This window comes from Hemitrygon akajei, chromosome 9 (genome assembly GCF_048418815.1).
Source record: "Hemitrygon akajei chromosome 9, sHemAka1.3, whole genome shotgun sequence".
NCBI lineage: Eukaryota > Metazoa > Chordata > Chondrichthyes > Myliobatiformes > Dasyatidae > Hemitrygon > Hemitrygon akajei.
In genome coordinates this window covers 145,903,869-145,924,285 of record NC_133132.1, presented here as the reverse complement: position 1 = coordinate 145,924,285, position 20,417 = coordinate 145,903,869, and the positions used below count along the sequence as shown (strand labels likewise).

Sequence of the window (20,417 nt, the reverse complement as noted above, 5' to 3'; positions counted from 1 at the left end):
CTGTCATAGAACACTACAGCACAGAAAAAGGCCCTTTGGCCCATCTAATCCATGCTGAATAATTAATCCATTGAATTCCATTGACCTGCACTTTCAAGGAATTATTAGTCTGTATTCCCACATCCCCCGTTCTACCCTACTCCTCAGTGCCATAGCTTTCGCTGTGTAAGCCTCACTCTGGTTTGTCCTCCCAAGCTGCAACCTCTCACATTTGTCCACATTAAATTCCAACTACCATTTCTCAGTCCAGTTTTGCAGCTCATCCAGATCCCACTGGAAGCTTTGATGGCCTTCTTCCCCAAATTTACTGATCAAAGTTTCGAAGAAAATTATAATTAGTGAAGGAAGCAGCCATTTTAAGTGGCATTTCTAGAGTGTGGATATTATTTCAAGATGGTTCTGAGGATGTCAACAACTGAGCCCGGAATTCTGAGGAGGTATGTTTGTTCAAGCGTTCTGGATGAGAGTGAAATTGCAGACGGAGTGAGCAGTTGCTTGAAGGGTTACATTTAAATGTTTGAGGAAGGGAACAATGCCATTTTCAAATAAATGCTGGACCTGGTAGACTGGAAAGGTGGGCTGTCGAGATTTGGGCAGATTCCACTCATCTCCTGCGATGGTCACTCCTCTTTCCGTGACGGTGAGGCTGTGAGACTGCCCCCAGCTGCTATGCTTCGTGTCTGTGATCTGCCCTGCTAATATGATGACCTGATACCCTACCAAGGCTTTGGGCCTACTCTGAGGATTTGAATCTACGGACTCAATCTGGTTTGGAACGTTGTTGTTGCTGCTCGCTTCTCTTGTTTGCATGATTTGTGTATTTTTTCTTTTACTCTGCATATTGGGGGTTGGTCTTTATTTTTTTTAATTGCGTTCTTTTCGGGTTTCTTGCTTTGCAGTTGCCTGTAAGCAGACAAATCTCAATGTTGTTCAATTATCAATTCTTTGATAATAAATGTACTTTGAATCTTGAATCTGCTTTGATTGGAAGGGTATATATTGAGTCATAGAGAAATACAGCACAGATACAGGACCTTTGACATAATGAGTACATGCTGATTGTCATACCCACCCAGCCAGTCTCAATTTCCTGCAATGGGTTCATATTCCTCCAAGCCCTGTTCTTCCATATACCTATCCAAACTACTTCTTAGATGATCTTTGCCTGACAGCTTATTCAACATACTCATCAGCCTCTGCATGAAAACGTTGCTGCTTGTGTCCCTTTTAAATCCGACTATATTTCAAATATCAGTACGTGTTGATGCTAGGAAGGGTCAGCTGTTCAATGGAAATTTAGGACAGAAAAGTAGGAATCATGAACAAAATGAACGTGAAAGAGGAAGTTAGGGTAATTAAGAGAATTGGAGATGCCTTACCACTGATAAAATAATCATATAAAAAAAGAACCCATTGAAAATGTTATGGTTATCTAAATGGTTCTGAAGGGACAGCATTTACAAAGGAAAGGGCAAAGTGTAAAGTGTAAAAATGCAAAGTGTAGAGAGATTATTTGCTGTTGAATGGAAGACAAAGTTTAACAGGACAGTAATCAGCTTGGTAGTAGTAGGCCTCCATTAGTCTCAATAAACCATGGATTTGCGCCTTGGAAAGTTTCCAGGGTGCAAGGCTGGGCAAGGTTACATGGAAGACCGGCAGTTGTCCATGCAGCAAGTCTCCCCTCTCCACAACACCGATGTTGTCCAAGGGAAGGGCATTAGGACCCACACAGCTTAGCACCGATGTCATCGCAGAGCAATATGTGGTTAAGTGCCTTGCTCAAGGACACACGCAGCCTCAGCCAAGGCTCGAACTAGCGACCTTCAGATCACTAGACGAACACCTTAACCGCTTGGCCAAGCAGCTTGATAATTGATGATTAAGACAGAATCTACCATGTAACATTCAAGCTGTCATCAAATGCTCAATTTACATCAGAATACACAAAGCCCAGAAGTTTAATACAGAGTACTACCTTAAATTAAATCCACTTTTTAAGGAAAGGAAACAGTAAATGCTTGGAATGAATGCCTCAAAACTATTAAGCTTCCCTGAAAAGTTCAGTGCTATAGGTATGTAATATCTGCAATTCATTTAGAGGATGGATTAAAATGATTTCCACCTGGCCATGTGATGGCATTATTCCAATGTTATGTACAGTAGTAGATAATTCCCATATGTGCAATATTTATTTTCCAATGTGTGAAAAGCCAGCTCAAGTAAGACATGTTGAACATTAGGTGCAGAGTTAACTCATCAAAAGCTGATGTTCTGTCAGCACCTACCAATCTTTTAGTTCATCTGAAAAATGTGATGAAAAATGCTATACACTTCACAATGCAGGTGTCGAGATAAAATACTTAAAATCTGATAGCTGACCATTTTTTTAGGACTACTCAATCACAAGCCTGCACTCAACATTGCTCCTCAAGTCAATGCAACCAGCACAAAATGGATTAACTACACTTATTTCCTGGGATCTCAGTGTGTGTAAGCTATTTGTCTACTGTAACTGTGATTCCTAAGTAATTCACTGTTTCCAATCATTTTAATACCGCCTTATGTTTTGAAAACCAAATTTTATTTGTCTAATTGTAATCTAAAGGACTGAGTCAAGAATATGTATCAGTTGTTATCGTTCCACTAAACTGATAGAGTCGATCACTTATGTGCACATCAGTGAAAGGCAATAATTGATTATATTACTGTCTGCAGATTTAGTTCCTAATGTTAACATTTCAACGAATAAGAGTATCCATAACTTTGAAAAGTGACTAATTTCTGAATGTCTGTTTTATTCATTATAGGTAAATGGATAGATGTTAATTTTTAAAGTATCGTATTTAATTCCCTAAAGTCGCTCACGATTTGTAAAACGCAGCGGGAATATCAGAGAAAGGAATGGACGGTGACAGCAAAATCCTGTACCTTTTCAGTGGGCATTCCCACATATGTAACAAGTTAGATATGCAATTGTTACTCATTTCCATAGCAGTTTGTGCAGTAATGCTTCAGGACAGGAAAAGGTGGGCGTTGTAAAGTGAGTCAATAAAACAGTCATCGCTTTGCATCAGTACAGGGTTTTGTATGAACCAGTGAATGAATCAGAACAAACTGTTTCAAGTTGAATTACTGACTGTGCACTTGGTAGCTCCTATTGTCTATATCTTACTGGTATGCTATAACAAAAAACTTTAAATTTGTCTTCATGTAGAAGTTGAAGCATTCGGCTTGATGAGTCAGCCTTTCAATATTTTTGATTTTCAAAAATCAATAGCCATCCAATGAGATCTCATTCCTTTTTGTCCATTCTTTGGGCTAGTATGTACTGTAGGTATGTAATAGCTTTATCTTAAATTTGTGTCAGCTAAATTTGTCTATGCCTACTGTTAATGGCCAGTTAATCGGTGACTCAGTTCTAAGTGGGCACTCACTTCCCTATGTTCACACAGGTTGCAATCTGCTGATGATTGCTCTCTGAATGTTCAGCTGAAATGGGATTCAATTAATGATCTTATCTCTTCATCTCCCTCTTCTTGAACTAAATCTCACAAGACAAGTCTTGACTTAAAAATCTTTTGCAGCTCTTCCTGCCTTTGGCACACTCTGAGCTGGAAACAAACCTTCTGCTTCAAAGCAAAGCAGGGGTTTGTTCTGTGAAGAACTGAAGAAAAAAAAGGGTCAAGTCTGTTTGGACATAATTACACTTCATCAAAAGAAGCTTTCTTCATCTCCCATGCGTGAAAAGCCTGCAAGCAGTTAGTCTTTTTTTTAGGAAAAAAAATGCTTTTTGGGAAACTAGCCAAGAGAAAAGCAAAACAGTAAAACTGGGTACACCACTCCTTCATGAGTTCTTTGAACGTTTGAACAATTTTTCAGGTACATTCAGCTAATGTGTCTGTATTTTGTACTGGCTTTGAATCTTTAACTCAATACTTTTTAATGGAAACAATATTAAACTAGCAACATCAAGATGTTTAGAATCCACCATTTCTTTCTCCTTTTAGGATCACTTTTCAAAAAATTTTGCCCATTCACTGTTTGTCCATAACAGACAAAAATTAAAAGTTAGCTGCAAAGAATTACAATGAAAGAAGATGTCACTTATTTCAATGCTGTAATTTAGGACAGAGTATATCTACGGTAACTATTACTGGAGATAAGCTGCAATGAGCATTGAGAAAGAACTCTTTTCAGCCCATCTTTCAATATATTTGCAGAACGATAAGATTGCTGACCTAACCCTATGAGGAAATAAAAGGAAAGGGAAGCAAAAAAAATAGTCAAAATTACTGGGAAATTTACAGAGCAGATAAATAGATAACTTACCCAAGAGTAATATTTCTTCAGAATATGAATCCGTAGGCGAGAAAGGCGGATACATAGATGTGACTGTTATTGTTTAAAATCGAATGCGGTTAACGATAATTTCTATACCTGCATCAATGCTAGGTGCTATCACGTTCCTGTACCTTAGAAAGACGGTGTTACACTAGGACCTCACACACCGGCGCATATTGATAAAGTGACCACGAATTTAAATAAGGTAAAATACTGTACCCCGTCCACTCCGGCCGACGAACCGCAAATCGTTGAAACGAGCCACTTGGTTCTTCATGACCGCCGAGGCGTTGCGGAGTTCGGCCGAATAATTCTCATCATTGCCGGCCATGACCGTGACCACAGTGCCGTCAGGAACATCCCCCAGGGCGACAACCTGTCAGAGAGCAACACACACCCTCATTACCGCGGGAGATGGCTCGCGGAGAACGGGATGGGCTAACTTCAGCCGCCTGCAGGGTATCTCTGGGTTACATTACGGCTCTTAAAACAAGTGCTACTGATGGATATTGTCCTCTGATCCATGACGGAATTATTTCCCACCCCTTTATCCTTTTCAAACTAAAATTGTTAAAATGTCAATTTAAACTATGATACAGTTCGCTGTACAAAAAAACCCAGGATTTGTTGTTTTGTTTGCTAGAATGTGTCAATATTGTCTAATCTATTTATTTCACAATTCCTGTGACCGCATCTTCATAGCAACAGGCAACACGGGGCATTGCGTTTCCACAATCAATTCGCAACTTTGCAGTTAGCTCTCTCGAAGGAAATTAATTGACCCCGTGCTACCATCAAGCAGAAGTTTTTTTTAACGCAATTATGCGTACCGTTCGATAATCGATACGTCCACACCACAATTAATAAATGCACGGATTTCACCTGAAATAAAGATCTACATACTGTTCTGTGCTTAGAAATAGGTGCAGGATCGGAAAAAAAGACACGGAACGGATAAAATGCTGAACACTCGCCAGTTTTATAGTCTTGATTGGTGTTAAAATATAATAAGGAAGTTCAGAAAGTTGGTACTATACTCTCAGCAAACTAAAGCAATAGATATTTAACAGTAGATAATGGTAACAATGCACATTAAAAGCTGTCAGTATTTATTTAAGTGCACTTTCAACTGTTGTGAATGTTATCTTTCATTTATTAAAATAGCAAGTCTATCGTTCGGTATAGTTTACAATATTTCCTTCCGTCTCTTGTGCTTAGTCTAAAAGATGTGGCTTATTCTTCTTACCTTGAATGCCACGGGTAAGGTTTTGTTGCACCGCCAGTGTGACGGTAGGATAGAACAGAGGAAATTGGGGCTGTCAGTGCGCACCAGCTCTGCAGGGTGATCGGCAATGATATCCACCATGGTTCGGTTCTCGTGGGGTCGCATCATAGACCTGCTCAGCGCCGCCGTCCCCGCTGTTCCGACTCCGGGCCCTGGTTCCTGGTGAGGCACCATCCCGCTCACATCGCTCATTTTCCCCGTTGCTGGTAACGTGGTGGACGGTGGAGTAAAGCGCCGGCTCGTAGTGGGATCTACGGGAATACGCATCACAACACTTTGATTAGGGGCTTACAGTAGCCACAAATAGTCAATTTGTCCAGTTAATATCCGTTATTGACATTCAGTTCAATTCAGTCCAGTTTCTTTTTTTAAAAAAAGTTTCTCCTCTAAAGTACAAAGAAGCTTTTTTTTTCAGGAAAGTCGGATTTTCCTTCTGTGACTACAAATATATTCCAAATGTCTGTCTTTAGGGAGAAAATTTCTAATCCACGTTGTGGTCAAAACGATCAAGAGGAGGGAAAGCCACAGTTTCCAACTGGTGGTTTCACGGAGGTTGGGATTATAAAGCAAGTTTGTGGTCATGAAAAAAGTCAGCGATGATGAGACATCAAAGAGCACGTGGTGGCTGTAGGAGTCATCAACGATTTTAAAATATACTGTATTCCCTCGCAAGATGCGAAGTCGAGACGATCATGTTGGTACTTTTCCAGCTCCTTTTCTTTCCCCAAATGTCCACATGAGTGTGTATTCTCTTCCACGCTGATGATGCGGGGGTTGGAGTAAAGTTTTCAGAATGCGGCTGGAGAGTAAGCACTAAAACATTTCCGCGAATGAATGAAAGTTATAAAGCTTGCCCCAGAGTAAAGCTTCGCAAAAAAAAACTATTAAAATAATTTACATATCCAATCGTAAAATGTGCAAACGCCTACTTGTGATCTGAGCCTATCAAAGCTCTCTGATGCTTTCTTCGCAATTTATTTCCTCAAGGAGTGTTAGGAGGCAGACGACTTCCAGTTTCTGTCGCGACTTAAAAAACTACAGCTGTCTTGCCACTAAGTTTACATCGATAATGCGTATAAAAATGTTTTATTAAGTGTCAATCAACACTGATAAGTGCCGGAATAGAAACAAGCGCAGAGTAACCATGGGTTAATTTTACTAAAATAATTTAGAAAACATGAATGGGATGGGGGATTGAACGCACTTGAATTTGGAGCACAACCTACCGAGATCCAGTCTCTTGCTGTAAATTAGCGGCGAGCCTAACGATAACGTTCAAATGTACAAAACGCTATTTGAATTAGAGTGAGGAAGCAATTATTTAGCTAGTCAGTAATCTGGCACTGGCAATGTTCTTGTTAAACCAACTTCAAACGACATCCTTTTTTCAGAAGTAATCATCAAAGGGACATGATCTATAGCATATAACGTAATGGCAAAGCGTTGTATTGGATAAAGTTATTTGCTTTGGATTGGCTAATTAAGTAGGATATTACACTTTTATTCTGATCCTTATAGTTCAATACCGTTTATTTGAACTTTAGCTAAGTAAGACATATGCCGACTATCTTGCGTGTTTATTACATAACAAGAAGGACCATAAATGACGCAAAAGTTGGAAGGATAAAGCGTCCTGTTGTTTCGATTTACTGTTAATGTTAATTGGAATATATCATTAAGCAGACTTTCCCAAACTTTTTCTTTGAAAGGGAGCCTTGCAGTGGCGTGAATGCGGATTAAATAATATAATATCGTTCATGTACGTTAATCGAAAATTCATGTAATCGGTTTGAACAGGATCTGAAAATATTCAAGTCAGTTTAGTAACGATCACAAGCAATCATCCTCCAGGCTCGCCAACATTCAACTGGCAGACTAGTGAATAGTTCGCGCAGGGAAGTCAGAAGGACCTGCGCATATTTTGATTGACGGCCGAATCGCCCATTTACCAGACGAATTGGTCTTGACAACCGTCACAGCTCGGCAACCAATCCGAGTAAGGAATTGTGCTGCGGGAACACGTACCCGAACGTCAGCGCACGAGCAGAGCATGCTGGGTGTTGTGGTAAAGCTCTGCGCTCCGGACGGTACTCGGTAACAAAACTACAATTCCCAGGGTACACTGGGAATAGCAACTGCGTCTGAGGACCTGAAAGTATTTGGTCGGGTGCGCGTGAGGATCTGTCAAATCCGGAGCTGAGATTTAAAAGTGTACGCACATTCCCGGTAGAATTACACCCCTTTCGTAACGAACTACGTGCGTTTGCAGGGGGTTTCCTCATTAAAACGAAAGTGAGTAGAACCATTACTCATTCATGGGTTTTATGCCGCAGGCCTAAATTCTGACTTGTTCCACCAGCAGTGTCCTGCTGTCCATAAACAAGTCTTTCTGTTTCATTCACAGACAACACGTGAACAGGTTTCTGATCAACCGTGTGTGCAAGACCGAATGAGTTTTCTGGTGCGCAGTAAACTGAAAACTTTCACCTATCTGCCCGGTAATGAACTTGCACCCACCGTTCTAGCCTCACACGTACCGAGAACAGCCACTGTTTCCGCGACCCTGCACGTGGACCGAACGACCCGCGTCCCACTGACCGTCGAGCACAGAATCACTCAATTCCACTACATCCTAGGTTCCTGTATATACACAGGCTATCCTTGTCTCTTCCACTGAACCCCATGTTTCTGCACTTGCACAGGTCACAACTTCCCTGATTGCCCTAAACTGCATGTGCAGACCACTATTACCCCGTACCCACTGAACAATTTGTTCCTGAAAATGTAGGGTACACTCTTTCCTTGATTCTACTGAACTGTGTTCCGGCACAAGCGGTAAGCACCACTTCCCTGACTTTAGTGCAAAGCATACCCTCTCCCCACTTTTCCAGTTCATAATGTTACATGTGTGTGGAAGCCTTGTTACTGTGCACGCACACGGTATGTTGTGTTTAGTGAGTCAGTGTGTGTGCACAGAGCGCCTCCCTCTCCCGTCAATCCTTTACAAAAACTGCGTTCTTGTATGGATGTATCCTCTTGTACAAAGAATGTTCTCCTTTCTATTTTGTTCAGTGTATTTATATGATGCCCAATGTATTTTCATAATATTTTAGATATTTTGTTACTCTCTGTCCTACCTATTCAGTGCAGTTGTATGTAAAAGTAAGCAAGTAATCTGCATCTTGTTACTTAAGCTGCCTGCAAAGAATTATTTGGCCGTAGTTAGTTACCCCAACTGTGCTATTCGTGCAGCTCATTCTTTTCTATCACGTGTTGCAAACGTTTGGTGTTATTAATTTCTTTTGCTCTTTCTTTCAAGTCTTTTTTTCTGCCACATTGCTAAATACCATAGGAGGATTGAGCATTGTGTTCATTAATGGATTTAGGGACTTTTGATAAAATATAATCCAATTACAGGCAGTTTACAATGCTACAGCTAATTGTAGGATGTGGATTGATGAAGTGAGCAGGCCTGACTTAATGGGGAATAGATTGTACAATATTGAAGTTAGTAGACCAGTGTTCCAGATCATTAAACCAATGACATGAGTTCAATTTGAACCATAGCATCTTCAAAACTTAAATTTAAGTAAAATATGAATTAAAATAATATCTGGAATTTAAAAGAACGCCAGTCTTAGTAACAGCAAATGACTGGTTGCTGTGAAACCCAATCTGGTTCACCAAGATCCTTAATGGAGGGAAATTTGTCATCTTGGCCTATAAGTAATTCCAGACCAACCAAAAGATTGATACTTAACTGCCTGCAAATCTAAAACACGGTTTAAAAAATAGTTAAATGAAAGAAGTTAAAAGTAACACTTTATACCACCATCACACAAAATGCATGAGGAACTCAACAGGCCAGGCAATGTCTATGGAAAAGAGTAAACAGTTATGGTAAACTATGTGGATACCTGTCTGGACACTTCCCTCTGCTGACTGCTCCTGTGGCTCCTCCGACAGACCCCTGTATAAAGGCGATTGGAGGCACTGCTCCTCCCTCAGTCTCCAAGATGTTGTGGTCACTTCTGCTGCTAATAAAAGCCTATCGTTCGCCTCCCGTCTCCGAGAGTTATTGATGGTGCATCAACAGTTGATGTTTTGAGCTGAGACTGTTCACCAGTCCTGATGAGGGGTCTCGGCCTGAAATGTTGGCTGTTTTCTCTTTTCCATAGATGCCGCCTGGCTTGCTGAGTTCCTCCAGCATTTTGTGTGTGTGTTGCTATGGATTTCCAGCATCTGAAGATTTTCTCCTGTTTGTCATACTTTACACCACCAGCTGTAAGATTGGGATTTTGGGATTGATATACCACCTCTGTCTGTAAGGAGTTTGTATCTTCTCCATGAGACCATGTGGGTTTCCTCTGAGTGCTCCGGTTTCCTCCCATATTCCAAAGATGTACATTTAGGTTTATTATGTTGTGAGCATGCTATGTTGGCGCCAGAAGTGTGGTGACAATCATTGCTGATTTGATTTGATGCAAGTGACACATTTCACTGTATGTTTCCATGTACATGTGACAAATAAAGCTGATCTCTTTAGATGTTTAGAACAGTAGATTAATTTGTGGAAGTGGAACATGATGTTAAACCAATAAAGATAAATTTCCTATTGAGGAAAATCTCTTACTGAAGTGAGGGATAGATAGCTGGAGTGAACACCAATGTCTGGATGGCTGGTGACATGGATGTTCTGGATATATTTAAGAATCGATTTGAGATGCCAATGGAGAGAAATGCAGTGCTGGCTGTCATTCATTTGGTATGGATTTGAGTTAGAAAGTTGTAATTCCAAGATTTTGACACAAAGTTCCAGTCACAAACTGTAACGAAGCTGTACTAGGTTGTTGGAATGCTCTTTTTAGGCTGAGATGTTATACTGATGTTCTGCCTTGCTTCTTGTGGGACTGCTTTGAAGAAAGGTAAACCAGTTGTTCTAATAACTTGGTTGATATCTGCCCCTCAATATATTTCTATAAAAGAGGTTATCTTGTCATGAGAGTTTGTTGTGTGCAAAATTGTGTGGTGACAGTGCTGCAAGAGTAAATAATGAGATAATAAAGCGCCTTTGGTTGTCTTGCAGTATGAAAGAAATTGCAATCTTTGTTTATTTAAATAATATTCATTCATGTTTGTTATGTTTCGTAACTAAAATAAGAAATTAATAATTCCAGTAAAATATGCAAAATAAACTTGGAAAAGGATATAAAGATTTTTAAAAATAGCATAAGAATTAAATTGTTGACATACATTGAGAAGACTAGGGATAACAATGTTGATCTTGTTTTTGAGTGAAGGATTATTGTGAATGTTTCATTATATTTTTCAGTGTTTACAATAAAAAATATCTGATAGAAAACGCTCACTGAAAATGTGAAAGTGTAACAGAAATAAATATTCAAATGTGAACTTAGTTAAAAAGTGAAGGATATTAAGAGAAGGTGATGTATACCTTGGGATAATAAGACATGGGTTAAGATTCAATCTGTAGCATTTAGTCAAGCAGTCTACATTTAGTTATCCAGGTTCGATACCATAATTAATCGAGGTTAGATACCAAGTATGGCTTGCATTAATAAATCTGAATGATGTAGCTAATCCCATTTCTCCATTGAAGATTTGTGGTTTACACTGGAGGGTGCAGGGGAATGGGATTAGAGTGGTTAAAAAGAATGCAATGTTTTAAATGTATAGATTGAAAGGCCACCTTCTAAGTTTGTAAACTACCTGACAGTTATATCATCTTGTTTTAATTAAAATCACTTTTTGTCTATTTATGTGTAATAATGTATTGGCTTTGCAGTAGGCCACTTATTTCCTAAGGTTAGCAGGCCAACAGACCATTTTCAGCCTTCAGTTGGCCGTCCATTATATTAGTTCTGTAGATTCACTTGGGCATTTCCCTACATGAATGGGATTGGAAATGAGAATTAAAAGGGGAATGGGATTTCTTTTTCCTTGTCTTATTATTTTCTAATTTGTATTTTTTGATCTTGTGACTAATGTTAGTTCAAAAACTATTTATTTTGTCCATTTAAAGTTTAGAAAGTATAAAATGTACATTTACTGCTGTGTCTAGTTTGTAATACCTCTTTTGAATAGATTTTAATTTTATGTGACTCATTTTATGGTATTTCTATAGAAACTATCAGTTCCTCTTAGATTTTCCTCATTTTAATTACGTTACCGTTAGCTAAGGGGAATGTCATTTTAAGACCATTACAGCTTTACATATGGAATAACCTCGTGTTTACAGTTTTAAAATTGTGAATTATGTATTTCACAAAATTCATAAGTTGCTAGTTTATAACTCATTGACAATGTTCAGAGTAACAGATAAATATTTTACCCAAATCAATCTTTGAGACTAATAATGATTTATTTGAGACAAATGCATTTTAAAGATGTATTGTTTTAAGAAAAACTGACCTGATGGATCAGTGAGCCCCTTCCAGTTAGACAAGCAGGAAGCTTTGTGTGTCGGCTGTTTTGAGAGGAGACGCTGGATGTTTGTGTCTGAAAGGGTTGAAAATTACATTAAAATGTGATTTTTTTTAAAGGCTGGTTACAAAGGAAATAGACAAGTTCTATGGAGTGTAGCAATTTGAAGAAGTCTAACAAATATCAGGTCTTTGGAAGTTTCAAGTTCTGAAGATGTGGAACAACTGAGCGTGATCATTCCTTTTCAGAGTAGTTATTTCAGTATTCAAGCTTTATGCCAATGATTTTTTATTAATGCATTCTTGGTGCTTTAACTGTTTTGCAGCAATTATGTTGATCCTTTACGGACAGTTACAGGGCATCAGGATTTTCTGGCACTTTATAAAAACTTGCTTTATGTCAATCAAGATCAAGGTATTAGGTGAGATCATATGAAAATACAGAAAGTCCATATCACTTTCATCAGCATGCTTTTAACTACTTTTTTTTGGAAAATAGCATACTAAAAATTAAGAATGAAATGATATGCTTTGGTGCTGTTTTTCAAATTCTTATTGATTAAATTACATTTCCCTGGTCTGCTGCAACTTTCTTTCATTTCAGGTATTTTGTAGATATTTATTGGCATTGTAGAGAAGTACATTTTTTTTTAACAAGAAATGTTTTTTTAACAAGAAATGTTTCAGTTTTACCCAGGAAAGTGAATGTGCATAGCAAAATGCCAATATTTCTTTTAGCAGGCAGCAGGGGGTTAAAGCTATCAAATGGTTATCCTCATACTGAGAAATTTTTATAAGGCAATGGTTTGTATGAACTGTGGATATTTAAGCAGTTGTAGTTTGGAAGATTCATTATATATGTAAATACTATGATCCTAGTTAAGCAAACTTGCTCTGTTCATTAGAAGGTTATTATTTAGACAGATTAACAAAAAACTGAAGCAGTTTTACAGTTTGAAGATTTTGAGCAGAACATTTGTTCAAATCTGTCATTTGTTGATTGAATGAAGACTAAATGTTCACTGTTTTTGTGTGGAATTGTATGGTAGAAAATCAGATTTTGTTATATGGGAATGTGGTTGCACCTGATATGTTTAAAACAAAATCCCTTAACGTGATGTGAGAATTAAAACTGACTGGAATGACAGTATTGACAGTTATAGGTCTTAGTGTGACGGTGGGGTTTCACTTGAACCAATGAATTCAGAACTGTCTGGTTTCTTTTATACGGAATGATAGATTTGATAATGTTACTCTGTTCTTAACTTTCTCTAATTATATACTTTAGAATGATTAATGAGTTCTTGGAATAGTTGAGGATATGAGGAAGATGAATTTGTGCTGAACAGCTTTCGGCAAATTGGTGCTGTAAATGAATGTAAAATAAAACTGTTTAATGTGCCTATAGCCAGGTTTGTTAATTATTTTTTTTTACCAGCCTGAGAAATGTAACCAGTCTTATTCTTACATAAAACGTACATCCAAAAACCTTTGAAATTCCTGGCACATGTAGAGTGCTGAGGATTTGTTGTATAGCTGACTGGAGAAGCCTAACGAAAAAGTGATTTTTTGTTTGTTATAATTCCAGGAAGAGCAAAATACGGTAAACAGTCATTCATTAAGTCAATCTAATTAGTTTTGGAAGAATGAGTAAAAGATCTTGTTGGGTTGGAGGGGGGATGCATTTATCTTTTGAATTTTGATGTTTCTTCTGTACAGTTTTTGTTGTTCACTGTAGTTTCTGCAGCTTCGGCTGGGTGGTTTAATTGTGCACTTCACAGTTTTCTAGGACTAACTCCTGTTCTTTTCTCTTAAATGGAATCTTGCCATTCCACGGAAAATATTTTCTGTTCATGGACTCAGCATGTTTGCCAAAATTGGAAAGAGGAGTACATCACATGACCTGAGAGTTAGGATGTGGGTTGAAAGAGAACCTTCAGTGATTTGTGCTCGGTACCTTCAGGAATTAAGCAGTGACATGAAAAAATAAACTTTTAAGAAACAGTTTTTGAAAGTAATGTAAGCAAATCTGTGCTTTAATAAAAGAAAAATATAATTATTTTGAGGAAATTATGCATTTGGTTTTCAGTCACTTTTATTTTCCTTTATAACTTGACATTTTTCTTTCTTGCTTTCTCTTCTGTCTCTTCCTGCAAGCATATTTCCAATATTGTTTGGTTCCACCTTTACCTCAGCCTTCAGTTTTCACAAATATGGTGTGTCTATGTCCCTCTGTCACAAACAAATTATTGTTGGATTATTTTTCCCCTTAAATGATCACTTCCAATGGAGGGCTTTTGCATTTACCACTGAGTTTAATTATTTGGTGCATTCTCTCTCTCGCTCTCTTTCTGTCACTCTCTCATCCACTGTCTGGTTACTCTCGCTTATTTCTCTGTTAGTTAATTTCCAGAAACAAATTCAAATTCCATATGCTGATAGCACCTAATTCTGCTTGATCTCTCAAATCTACCAAGTATTCCTGGCAATACATTGTATATTAGACCAGAATTTGAGTGCCGAGAGTGGCACTCAATTTTATTTGCTGTCCTGAAGAAACTTGTGTATAATTAGTTTATCTTTATTTCTTTAGAAATGTCGCTGCATGTAAATGCCTTTACTCTTGAATTAATGTTTGCTGAAGCCAGCTTGTTATATATAAAGCTAACGTGACATTTTCATTGAGCCTTCTTGTTGCCAATGTTGTTTCCTAGATCTTTTGAATGTATTTTTATGGTCTTAATTTTTGCATTTATAAGAGAAGTTTGCCAGTTGCATTTTCGCAATAATACTGCTGTCATTTAATTTTAGACTTGCATTTTTTGGAATATCCTCTAATATCAAGATACATAAGTCATAGATGTGCACTTTCCTGAGCAATGATTGTGTGTTGATCTCTATGAGTTCCAAGGTAATTTTTACATTTGGGCTTCTTAGGAAATAGAGGTGTAAATTGAAATTAGCAAGATTGAATTTCAGTCTCACATTTTAATGGCACTATTCTGCCTGGTGCTTTCAAGTGTGAAGTTGGGGCAGACAGGGATGAAAGGATTGTGTCCAGCCACTTTAGTCTGGGAAGTTATAATTTATATAGGTGCTAGTAGTCTGGGGTTTGTGGTTTTAATGATGACACACTGATAACTCTATAAAACTGAAGCATCTTGAATATTGTACCATTAAAACACAGAAATTAAGAAGTTGCAAATGTGATACCTTGTTCCTTTCTGGGGATACCTACAGAAGTCAGCAATTTGAGGATAACTTTGGATTCTTGTAGGACAGTCTGATTGTTTATATTTAAAAATCCCATGGGGAAAAAAGTGAGCTTTCACCTTTTAGAGTAGTGGAGTGTGTGTGTGTGTCCGTCCGTCCTTAACTCCTGGTGGAGTCATCAGGGCGCCGTCATGACAAGCTTTTTGCTGACTGCTCATCGTACAGCGTGTCTTGCCATCTGAAACCTGGCGGAGCCCACCCCTATCCAGGTTTTTTTTTACGAGGTCGAGTTGCTAGCTTGACACTCAACCCAGGCAAGGATGGAGAGCGTGCAAGGGAGCCGGCCGTATTTGAACTCAGGACCTCTCGCCCTGAAGTCCAGTGCTGATGCCACTACGCCACCAGCATAGTGGACTAAGCTGTAATAACACGGAATGTACAAAATTCTCAGTAGCATTATAGCATCAAAAAAGAGGGAGAAAAGAAGTTAATGTTTCAGATTGATGGTCTCTAATCAGGAAATATTTCATTAGGAGTTCTGATGAAGGGCTGCCAACTTGAAATATTAACTTTGTTTCTCACATCACAGATGCTGTGATTTTACCAGAATTTTGTATTTTTAGAATTACAGCATCTGTAGAATCTCACATACACATTGATTTATAGCTACTACTTAATCTCTGTAACCCTAAAAGAAAAACTGGTGTGTGTGACTTGTCATACAACAGAAACAATATTTCAACATTCCGTCCAGGTTTAAAAGTGTGATTATTTTATATTTTGAAGATCAATGTATAACTCGAACCTTAATATCAGGTGTATATTCAATCTTTATACTGTGCCTTAAAAATTTACAAAAAATTATTGCTATTTTAGTAGCAGTTGATAGAAATGAGACAATGTTCTATGGTCTGGAGGAATGTTGTTTCGTTTGGTTGTATATATGTACAGTTATATGACAATGAACGAGTAGTTGTTTAGCGCTTACAGTGTTATAGAACATAAGAAATAGGAGCAGGAGTAGGCCATTTGGCCCATCGAACCTGCATCACCATTCCATAAGATCATGGCTGATATGGCCATGGACTTATCTCCACTTGCCTTCCTTTTCCCCATAACCCTTAATTCCCCTACTATGCAAAAATCTATCCAGCTTTGTCTTAAATATATTTAGTGAGGTAGCCTCCACTGCTTCATTGGGCAGAAAATTCCATAGATTGACCACTCTCTGGAAAAAGCAGTTCCTCCTCATCTCTGTCCTAAATCTACTGGTCTGAATCTTGAGGCTACATCCCCTAGTTCTAGTCTCACCTGACAGTGGAAACTTTACTGCTTCTATCTTATCAATCCCTTTCATAATTTTATATTTTTCTATAAGGTCTCATCTCATTCTTCTGAATTCCAGCGAGTACAGTCCCAAGTGACTCAGTTGTTCCTCATAGTCTAACCCCCTCATCTCTGGAATCAACCTGGTGAACCTCCTCTGCATCATCCCCAAAGCCACTGTATTCTTCCTCAGGAGACCAGATCCGCACACACTACTCCAGATGCGGCCTCACCAGTATCCTGACCAGTTGCAGCATAACCTCCCTGCTCTTAAATTCAATCCCTCTAGCAGTGAAGGCCAACATTCCATTTGCCTTTTTGCGAGCCTGCTGAACCTTTAAACCAACCTTTTGTGATTCATGTAGAAGCACTCCCAAGTCCCTTTGCACAGCAGTATGTTGCAATTTTGTACCATTTAACTAATAATCTGCTCTTTCATTTTTCCTTCTGAAGTGGATACCCTGGCATTTACTGACATTTTATTCCATCTGCCAGATCCTTGTCCACTCAATTAACCTATCTATATCTCTCTGTATCTGCTGCACAACTTGCTTTTCCACTCAATTTAGTATTATCAGCAAATTTAGATATGCTACGCTCAGTCCCCTCTTCCAGATTGTTAATGTATACTGTGACAAGTTGTGGGCCCGGCACCAAACCCTGCAACACACCGCTCCTCACTGTTTGCCAACCAGAGTAACACTCATGTATCCCAACTCTCAGCTTTCTATTAGTTAACCAAGCCTCTATCCATGCTAATACATCACCCCCAACTCTGAGCATCTTTTATGTGGCACCTTATCAAGTATCTTCTTGAAATCCAAGTAAATAACGTCCGTCTTCCCTTCTATCCACTGAGCTCGTTATATCCTCACAACTCCAGTAAGTTTGTCAAACAGGACCTGCCTTTGCTGAATCCATGCTGCGTCTGCCTGATGGATCCACTTCTTTTCAGATGCCTCGCTGTTTCTTCTTTAATGATAACTCCAAGCATTTTTCCAAATACAGATGTTAAGCTAACTGGCATATAGTTGCTCACCTTTTGCCTACTTCCTTTCGTGAACAATGGTGTGACATTCACCATCTTCCAATCTGCAGACCTGCCCAGAGTCCAGAGAATTTTGGTAAATTATCACCAAAGCCTCTACTATAAAGTCTGCCATTTCTTTCAGTACCCTGGGATGCATTCTATCAGGATCAGGGGACTTATCTATCTTCAGGCCCACAGCACTACCTCTTTAGTGATAGCTATTGTATCGAGGTCTTCACCTCATCTCTCTTTGATATGTTAGATGTGTCCTCCACCGTGAAGATCGACACAAAATAGTCATTGGGGTCATTCTTTCAACCCTTCATTACATCTCTTGTAGGATTTTTCTGCTAATACAGATTAGTCTGTAATACTTAATGCTATTTCTAAACCTTTTAAAATTAAATTTCATTACCGTTGAATTATGTACATGCAGTGGAATGCGATTGGAAAATATGTGGTCCTTGCTTGTACAGCAATTATTTTCTGTAATTTGTATTTCCTTTCAAGTTGTATTTTTTTTAGAAAGTGAAAGATGAGATTTTTTTAATGCACGCAAATTCCTTTAGTAACAACTTTATTTCTATGGTTGAGGGCAAATTATTATAATTACAGTTTTATTTTGTCAGTGTCCTGATTGCGATGATATCACATGACATGATATCCAGTCCATATGGGTTGCCAAGTAAAAGACTATTCGCATTTGGAGCTACAGTTATAATGAGTTGAGTATTGTCAGAGACTTTTTTCTAGTGATTAGAATTGATAAGGCATTCATTCAACACCTGAGAGAGACAATACCAAATTGCTTGCTATGCCATTTCAATCAGACTATAATCTAGTAAAATGTAGTAGTAATCTAAAGATCAAAGAAAAGATTAGCTCTATTTGCCACATGTGCATCGAAAGATATGTGAAATAACTAGTTTGAATCAGTGACCATCACAGTCTGAGGATGTGCTGGGGTTAGGCTGCAAGTGTCTCCGTGCTTCTAGCATAGTTTGCCCACAATTTAATAACCCTAACCCCTAAATCTTTGGGATATGGGAGGAAAATGGAATACCCAGAAACTCACATGGCTACCACATGGTCTAATATTCTAGTAATCTCTAGTATTAAGAACTTAAGAAGATATTTCTTCCAGTTTATTCGTGCTTGTTTCATACCTGAATTATTGAATGCCATTTTCATTTATTTTAGTGTGTATTTTAGTACTTTATATTCTGAAAAGCAGTATTAAGAAGTGTTTGTAATCTCAGTAAACAGTTTAACATTGAAACTATATGGTCACATAACTTATTTTCAGTTCTTATTGATGTATCAGCATTCTCCATCCTTTTCTTTTCCATATATACTTCAAATGAATTGGCATGCAAAGATTTTTTTTAAATCAGAGGTGATGTATATATTAATCATTCATTTATTAACTTTGTGGAGATTTGCCCTCTCCAAGCTTAAATATATTAATGAACTATGCAGTTTAGTACTACCAAAAGTGATATTTTTTATTTCTTTGCAAACTTAAGTGATGTTATGAATGTTCATTATGGGGGTGGCATGGTATAGTTCCAGGGACCTTGTTCACCTGTTTGGATTTCCTGAGGGTACTCCATTTTCCTCTCACCTTCCAAAAGTTTGCTGCTGCATTAATTGTCTACTGTATAAATTACCTCTTATTATAGACAGAAGAAAGTCTGCAGAGGCTGGAAATCCAACACAACACACACAAAATGCTGGAGGAACTCAGCAGGTCAGGCAGCATCTATGGAAACGAATTGATTGCTGATGTTTTGGGCCAACACCCTTCAGAACTGACAAGGAAGGGGGTAGACAACAGAATAAAAAGGTTGGGGTGGGTGGAGGAGAAGGAGGCCAGCGAGAAGTTGATAGGTGAAGCCAGGTGGATGGGAAAGGTCAAGGGCTGGAGAAGAAAGAATCTAATAGGAGAGTTGAGTTGACCATACAAGAAAGGGAAGTAGGAAAGGACCCAGGAGGAAGCAATAGACAGGTGAGAAGAAATAAAAGGTCAGAGTGGGAAATAGAAAGAGGGTGGGAGAGATTTGTTTACTGTAGGAAAAATCAATATTCATGCTTTCAGGTTGGAGACTGTCAGAGAGAATGTAAGGTGTTGCTCCTCCACCTCTTATTATACATAAGTGACAAAGAAAGTCAAGAAGAAGTTTCCCTCTACCAATGCTCTTATTTGCCTGGCTGACCCTATTTCTTACATTGAATGAGTTCTTTTCACTCTGACCTGATCAAAAATGTGGCAGTGAGAATTCACATGGGTCCAAGGCATGCTTGTTTTTTTTTGTGTGGGCTACATGGAGCAATCTTTGTTTCAGCCTAACTCTTTTTATATGTCATTGATGACTGCATCGGGGCTCTTTCCTACGCTACTACAACATTGAAATGTAATACTTCAGCTGCAAGCTTCCACTTTGTTCTCAGTTTTACATAGTCCAATGCTGACTTTACCCTTTCCTTTCTAGATCTTCATGGATTGATCCTTGCAGATTAGTCTAGTGACAAACATCAGTTACTAGCTTACAGATTCCTACAGCTATCTTGACTGTTCTCTGACCCATCCTGTCTCATTTTTATTCCTATCCACGCCTTGTGATGCATCAGGTGGCAACCTTGCCATTTCTTTAGCATTTTGTCTGTTTTTTATGAGGCCGACTTGCTAGCCTGACACTCAGCCTAACACGGATGGAAAGCATGCAAGGAGCAGGCCAGGTTTCGAACCGTGGGACCAGTTGCCTCAAGTCTGGTGTTG

At 38.5% G+C, this 20,417-nt stretch overlaps 2 protein-coding genes across 5 annotated transcripts in view; one reads left to right on the top strand and one right to left on the bottom strand.

Moving 5' to 3' along the window:
• Positions 1–20,417, bottom strand: part of LOC140733623 (runt-related transcription factor 2-like) — a 165,985-nt gene that overhangs the window by 80,579 nt on the left and 64,989 nt on the right. For both annotated transcript variants that reach the window (XM_073057202.1, XM_073057203.1), the window contains exons 3-4: positions 5,588–5,877; positions 4,561–4,717 (exon numbers count right to left, since the gene is read on the bottom strand). In XM_073057202.1, the coding sequence (XP_072913303.1) occupies positions 4,561–4,717; positions 5,588–5,877 (447 nt within the window). The remainder of the gene's footprint in view (positions 1–4,560; positions 4,718–5,587; positions 5,878–20,417) is intronic.
• Positions 7,728–20,417, top strand: part of supt3h (SPT3 homolog, SAGA and STAGA complex component) — a 398,081-nt gene continuing 385,391 nt past the window's right edge. The window contains exons 1-2 of one of the 3 annotated variants that reach the window (XM_073057204.1): positions 7,728–7,918; positions 8,031–8,087. In XM_073057204.1, the coding sequence (XP_072913305.1) occupies positions 8,076–8,087 (12 nt within the window). In that variant the 5' untranslated portion in view covers positions 7,728–7,918; positions 8,031–8,075. Of the gene's footprint in view, positions 7,919–8,030; positions 8,125–20,417 lie in introns of all 3 variants that reach the window. The other 2 variants (XM_073057205.1, XM_073057206.1) reach the window with 2 other exon arrangements.